The sequence below is a fragment of the Chiloscyllium plagiosum genome, chromosome 30 (genome assembly GCF_004010195.1).
Source record: "Chiloscyllium plagiosum isolate BGI_BamShark_2017 chromosome 30, ASM401019v2, whole genome shotgun sequence".
Lineage (NCBI taxonomy): Eukaryota > Metazoa > Chordata > Chondrichthyes > Orectolobiformes > Hemiscylliidae > Chiloscyllium > Chiloscyllium plagiosum.
The window spans coordinates 37,267,967-37,275,584 of record NC_057739.1 but is presented as its reverse complement, the minus strand read 5'-3'; the positions used below and the strand labels follow the sequence as shown (position 1 = coordinate 37,275,584).

General features: G+C 43.6%; 1 protein-coding gene across 1 annotated transcript in view; it reads right to left on the bottom strand.

Annotated features, from left to right (window-relative positions):
• Window positions 1-7,618, bottom strand: part of LOC122564614 (hemicentin-1-like) — a 429,834-nt gene that overhangs the window by 313,190 nt on the left and 109,026 nt on the right. The window contains exon 12 of the mRNA XM_043719704.1: window positions 4,588-4,729. Within this exon, the coding sequence (XP_043575639.1) occupies window positions 4,588-4,729 (142 nt within the window). The remainder of the gene's footprint in view (window positions 1-4,587; window positions 4,730-7,618) is intronic.

Here is a 7,618-nt window from a genome sequence, read left to right as displayed (position 1 = left end):
GGGTATTGAGTTTAAGAGTCGTGAGATCTTGTTGCAGCTCTATAAAACTTTGGTTAGACCACACTTTGAATCCAGTTCTGGTCGCCCTATTATAGGAAAGATGTGGATGCTTTGGAGAGGGTTCAGAGGAGGTTTACCAGGATGCTGCCTGGACTGGAGGGCTTATCTTATGAAGAGAGGTTGACTGAGCTCGGACTTTTTTCATTGGAGAAAAGGAGGAGGAGAGGGGACCTAACTGAGGTATTTAAGATAATGGGAGGCATAGATAGAGTCGATAGCCAGAGGCTATTTCCCAGGGCAGAAATGACTAACACGAGGGGTCATAGTTTTAAGCTAGTTGGAGGAAAGTATAGAGGGGATGTCAAAGGCGGGTTCTTTACACAGAGATTTGTGAGCCTGGAATGCGTTGCCAGCAGCAGTTGTGGAAGCAAGGTCATTGGGGACATTTAAGAGACTACTGGACATGCATATGGTCACAGTAATTTGAGGGTGCATACGTGAGGATCAGTGGTCGGAACAACATCATGGGCTGAAGGGCCTGTTCTGTGCTGTACTGTTCTATGTTCTATGTTCTAGACACAATCTACTAAATGTCTACACATGGTCAGCACTCTCATCCCAGGAATCAAATTACTGAAACTTTTTGAAGCCCTTCTACGACAAGTAAGCTTCTCCTTGTTCTTACAACCAAAATATACCACTTCACACATTAAATGTCATCTGCCATGAGTACTGCAGACTTAGGGCAAGTAATCTTTCGAAAAGAGTCACATCACTAACATTCAGAACCAATCTGCCAAAAATATCACCAGGTGCTGTAATTATTTCAGTAACACTTAGTAAGTGTGTGATGATTACAAACGACTAGCAAATGCTACCAATAAGCCCAATTTAGAGATGAGTTTTGAGCAAGTGAAATTATCTTAAACCTATCGGTTGTACAACATCCTGGGGTGGATCATAATAGTGTTTGTGAATAATACCAGCAAAGCATACAAAGCAGTCCCCTTCACCAACAACAAACAGGCTGTTGCATAACTGAAACCCAGGTCTCATTCCAACTGGATACTAAATGGCTCTTCCTATGGCAGCTGACCAGTTTTAGGCCACAGGAATGTCAGTTTCTTGGGACAGTGATAGGGGAGGGGTAAATTGGCAAGAATAAGTAAGGTTAAGAGATTAAGGGAGTAGCAAGAAAGATATAGAGTGAAGGGGCCTGGAGCAGCACAAGGTCATTCCTGCTCTCCTGGGACACCAATAATAATTTATGGCTTGTCTTTTCATAACCTTCCTAGCTTTATCCCCTGTGAAAAATGCATAACGTGATCAATTCTAATCACAATTTCTTTTTAACGTGTACATAAGAAATGCTGTTACTGATGCTCCTATTGCCTTTGAAAAGGTGGTGGTGAAAATGTGTTGCTGGAAAAGCGCAGCAGGTCAGGCAGCATCCAAAGAAGCAGGAGAATCGACGTTCCTGAAGACGTTCAGGACGTTCAGGAATCATTCCTGAAGAAGGATTCATGCCCGAAACGTCGATTCTTGACTGCTGCAGTCTATCTTGTGCAGGTGAAAGTAGAGAGTTCCAGAATTTAGATCTAGCAAGAGTGAAGGAGTGGCAGGATGGTGCTGCATCTGCTGCCCTGTCCTTCTAGATGGTAGAGGTTGTAGGTTTGAAAGGCTTGAACAAGACTTGGAAAGTTTTGCAATGCATCTTATAGATGGAATACATTACTGTCAGTGTGTCAGTTACGCAGGGAGTAAATCATTAATGCGGTGGAAAGATAGGTTGCCAATCAAGCAGGCTGGTTTGTCCTGGATGTTCTTAAGTTTTTTGACTGTCATTTGAACTGCATTTAACCAAGCATGTGGAAATTATCCCATCACACCTGTAACTTGTGCCTTGCTGGTGGTAGTTAAGACTTTTAGAGAATTTCCAACCTTAGACCTATACTTGTAGTCATTGTATTTATATGACTGATCCAATTCAGTTTCTGGTTAATGGTGACCCACAGAGGATGTTGACATTTCAGCATTTCGCATGGTACGACAGCAGTGGTGGGAAGAATCTCTCTCTTGTTGAAGATGGTCATTGCTTGTACATCATTGGACTCCAACTTTCATGTTGAAATTGCCTATCACTAAAAATGCTGAAAAATGTGTTGCTGGAAAAGCGCAGCAGGTCAGGCAGCATCCGAGGAGCAGGAGAATCGACGTTTCGGGCATAAACCCTTCTTCAGAAAGCTATTCATAGATCATAGATCAGCCATTCCTGAAGAAGGGCTTATGCCTGAAACGCAATTCTCCTGCTCCTTGGATGCTGCCTGACCTGCTGCGCTTTTCCAGCAACACATTTTTCAGCTCTGATCTCCAGCATCTGCAGTCCTCACTTTATCACTAAAAATTGGCAGATACTTTGACTGCCCAAGACTGGTCACTATGAAAGTAGCTTTAATAGATGGGCTGGAAAGTGGAATTAAGATAGCAGATCAGATATGATCTTATTAAATAGCTGACATGGCTTGAGGGACTGCATGACTGACTCCAGATACAGTTCCTAAATGTACCAATCCCATTTTAACACATCATTAATAATCTATTGGTACTGATTTTGGAAAGTCAGTATCGACTCTACAGAATGCAGAAAACACTGGGTAACACCTTTGTCAATGCTGGTTCATTATTGCAGACTTTAAAAAAACTGAAACTCCTTAAACTGCTCTGTCTTGCATTCCAGAACCACCTATAAGCAAAGTTTGATACTTAGATTTAGGGTGTAGGTTTGCTTGCTGAGCTGTAGGTTTGATATCCAGACCTGGCTAGGTAACATCATCAGTGGCGACCTCCAAGTGAAGCGAAGCTGTTGTCTCCTGCTTTCTATTTATATGTTTGTCCTGGATGGGGATCCTGGGGTTTGTGGTGATGTCATTTCCTGTTTGTTGATAGATAGTATCTATATCTATGTGTTTGTTTATGGTGTTGTGATTGGAGTGCCAGGCCTCTAGGAATTCTCTGGCATGTCTTTGCTTAGCCTGTCCCAGGATAGATGTGTTGTCCCAGTCGAAATGGTGTTTTTTTTCATCCGTGTGTAGGGCTACGAGGGAGAGAGGGTCGTGACTTTTTGTGGCTAGCTGATGTTCGTGTATCCTGGTGGCGAACTTTCTTCCTGTTTGTCCTATGTAGTGTTTGTGGCAGTCCTTGCATGGAATTTTGTAGATGACGTTGGTTTTGTCCATGGGTTGTACTGGGTCTTTTAAGTTTGAAAGTTTTTGTTTGAGAGTGTTGGTGGGTTTGTGTGCTACTAGGATTCCGAGGGGTCTTAGTAGTCTGGCTGTCATTTCTGAAACTTCTTTGATGTATGGTAAGGTGGTTAGGGTTTCTGGCTGTGTTTGGTCTGCTTGTCGTGGTTTGTTCTTGAGGAATCTGTGGACTGTATTTTTTGAGTATCCGTTCTTCTTGAATACGTTGTATAGGTGGTTCTCCTCTGTTTTCCGAAGTTCGTCTGTGCAGCAGTGTGAGGTGGCTCGTTGGAATAGTGTTCTGATACAGCTTCGTTTGTGTGTGCTGGGCTGGTTGCTGGTGTAGTCAAGTATTTGGTCAGTGTTTGTCGGTTTTCTTTATACGCAGGTTTGTGTTTCTCCCTTGTCCTTTCTTTCGACTGTGACGTCCAGGAATGCGAGATTGTTGTTGGTTTCTTCCTCCTTGGTGAACTTTATGCCTGTGAGGGTGTTGTTGATGATGTTAAATGTCTCTTCTATCTTGTTTCGTTTTGTGATGACAAAGGTGTCATCTACGTAGTGGACCCAGATTTTTGGTTTGATGGTTGGTAGGGCTGTTTGTTCTAGTCTATGCATTACCGCTTCTGCTATGAATCCTGATAGCCAGACTACTAAGACCTCTCAGAATCCTAGTAGCACACAAGCCCACCAACACTCTCAAACAAAAACTTTCAAACTTAAAAGACCCAGTACAACCCATGGACAAAACCAATGTCATCTACAAAATTCCATGCAAGGAATGCCACAAACAGGAAGAAAGTTAGCCACCATGATACACGAACACCAGCTAGCCACAAAAAGACATGACCCTCTCTCCCTTGTAGCCCTACACACGGATGGAAAAAAACCCACCATTTCGACCGTCCTCTGCGTGAAAACGTTGCCCCTTAGGTCCCTTTTATATCTTTCCCCTCTCACCCTAAACCTATGCCCTCTAGTTCTGGACTCCCCCACCCCAGGGAAAAGACCTTGTCTATTCACCCTAAAAATGCCCCTCATGTTTTTATAAACCTCTAACGTCACACCTCAGCTTCCATTACTCCAAGGAAAACAGCCCCATCCTATTCAGCCTCTCCCAATAGCTCAAACCCTCCAACTCTGGCAACATCTTTGTAGATCTTTGCTGCACCCTTTCAAGTTTCACAATATCCTTCCTAAAGCAGGGAGATCAGAATTGCACTCAATGTCCTGTACAGCCGCAACATGATCTCCCAAATGCTATCCTCAATGCTTTGACCAATAGTGGAAACCATACCAAATGCCTCTTCACTATCCTTTAATGAATAGTAGTTAAATTCGAATCACTTACCTATCATTATTTGTCACAAGAGTATCCTTATGAATCCAGACAACTTCAGGATCAGGGTAACCAGTGACAGTGCAGTGTATTTGGACCTCCATTGCCCTCAGGAAGTTCTGTGAGCTGGGAATGACAGTAACATGTGGGGAATCTGCAAACAAACATGAAATGATTCTGAGGATTACGATGTCTTTTTATTCTGTAAAATAAAAGCATAAAATGCTGAAAAACACTCAACAGGTCAGGCAGCATCTGTGGAGAAAGGAAAAGAGTGAGCATTTCAGGTCTGTGACCTGTCATTAGAAAATGTTCCAACATTTAATGTTTGTCTTTCAGATTTACACCACCTCCATGGTTTGGTTTTGTTTCCCATTCATTTCACCTTTGGATAATTTTAGCATTTCAATACCATGAGTCCAATGTGAAACATTGCCCTATGTTCTAAGGTATTGTGCCTCCCTGTGCCTCCGAGGATATTCAAAATAAGGATGACATGAATGGTTGCTTAACATTACAGATGTTAACTTTTCAGTAAATTATTTCACAACTCAAGAAGCGAAAAAAAATAAGAGCTGAAAGAACTGCGGGCGCTGTAAATCAGAAACACAGCGGAAATTACTGGAGAAGATCAACAGGTCTGGCAGCATCTGTGAAGAGAAATCACAGATTTTGGATCCAGTGACTCTTTCTCAGAACTGATGGTAGCTGGGAAAATGTCTGTTTATATGCAGAATGTAGGGTTGGGGGAGGGAGTAAAGAGTAAACGATAAGTGGGGATACTGCCTAAAGAGAGAAAAACTGTTGGACAGACAATGGAGTGGTTGACGATCTGGCCAGAGGGTAAAGAGCTGTTAATGGAGATTGTTAGTGGCCAACAATGGGTTGTGTGTACTAACAGATTATGTGATGAAAAGGCCTGATGTGTGGGGGCAGGGGCTATGGCAGAGAAGGGTTCAAGCCCTAAAGTTATGGAACTCAATATTGAGTCCAGAAGGCTGAGGGTTGCCAAGTAGAAAATGAAGTGTTGTTCTTCCAGCTTACACCGAACTTCACTGGAGCACTGCAGCAAGCCTGAGACAGAGATACAGAGGAACCTCAAATATCCAGCATTCGATTATCTGAACAATGGATTATCTGGCAAGATTGCAAGTTCCCGAAGCTCGGCTAACCTATGTTATCTGTATTCGATTATCCGAAATTCAATTATTTGAATGAAATACTGCCCACCTGTGTCCTTCAGAAAATTGGGGCTCCTCTGTATTAGTCAGGAAACAGGATGGTGTTTTAAAGTGACAGACAACTGGAAGCTCAAGGTGATTTTGGCGGCAGAATGTAGGTATTCTGTGAAGTGGTCACCAGTCTACGCTTAGTTTCCTCAATGTAGAACAGACCACATTATGAGCAGTGAATGCAGTAGACCAGATTGTGGAGAGGCCAGATAGAGCACTGCTTCACCAAGAACGTACGTATGGTCCCTTGGATGCTGAGGAGGAAGGATCTAAATGGTCAAGTATTACACCTTCTATGATTGCAGGGGAAGGTGCCATGAGGCTGTGGGGGGCTGTTGGGAGTGAAGGAAGAGTGGACCAGGGTGTCCTGGAGGAACGGTCCATGTGGAAGGTGGACAAGGGAGGAGGAGAATATGTGTTCGTAGTGGCATCTCACTGGAGGTGGCAGAAATGACGGCTAATGATTTTCTGGATGTGAGAGCTGGTGGGATGGTAGCCAAGGACAAGAGGAACCCTATCACTGTTATGGGGGAAGAAGGAAGTGAGGACTGAAGTGCAGGAGATGGATTGGACCCGATTGAGGGCAGTGTCAACGATGGTGCTGGAAGTCTTTGGTTGAGGAAGAAGGTGGAAATTTTGGAGGCTCCCTTGTTGAAGATGGCTCCTCAGAACAAAAGAGACTTTACAGAAAGTGAGGTGTGAGAATGTATAGTCCAGGTAACTGTGGGAATCAGTGAGTTTATAGTGGATATTAGTGGCCAGTCTATCCTCAGAAATAGAAACAGAGATTTTGAGAAAGGGATGTGAGTCAGAGATGGACCAGGTGAAAGTGAAGTTAGGGTGGAAATTGGAAGTGAAATGATAAACCTTTCCAATTCTGGAAGAGAGAGGAAAGCAACACCGATGATATCATTGACATATTGTAGAAAGAGTCGTAGATGGGGACTTGAATAGGACTGGAACAAGGAATGTTTCATATAGCCCACAGAGACACAGCATAACTAGGGCCAAGTACTCATGACCACCCCTCTGACCTGAACAGAGGAGCTTCTTGTCAAAAGGAAGAAGACAGCTTATGTAAGGTGGAGGAAGCAAGGATCTAGCACAGCTTTAGAGGATTACAGTCTTGCTAGAAAGGAGCTCAGAAGTGGACTGAGGAGAGCCAGGAGGGGGCACGAAAAAGGCTTGGCAAGAAGAATTAGGGAGAACCCAAAGGCATTTTATTCATATGTGAGGAATAAGAGAATGATCAGGGAGAAGGTAGGGCCAATCAGGGATAGCAGAGGGAACTTGTGCGTGGTGTCTGAGCAGGTAGGAGAAGCCTTAAATGAGATTTTTGCTTTGGTTTTCACCAAGAAAAGGGAACTTGTTGTGAATGAAAACTTTCAGGAGCTGGGATACATTTCTGACCAGATCTAGATTGATGAAGTTGATGTGCTGGAAATTTTGGAAAACATTAAGATTGATAAGTCTCCAGGTCCAGACCACATTTATCCTAGGCTGCTCTGGAATACGAGAAAGGAGGTTGCTTAGCCGCTGGTGAGGATATTTGCCTCCTCACTCTCCATGGGAGTCATGCCGGAGGATTGGAAGGAGGCGAATGTTGTTCCTCTTTTCAAGAAGGGTAATAGGGAAATTACAGACCAGATAAAAACAATGACTGCAGATGCTGGAAACCAGAGTCTAGATTAGAGTGGTCCTGGAAAAGCACAGCAATTCAGGCAGCATCCGAGGAGCAATAAAATCAACGTTTCAGGCAAAAGCCCTTCATCAGGAATACAGGCAGAGAGCCTGAAGGGTGGAGAGATAAG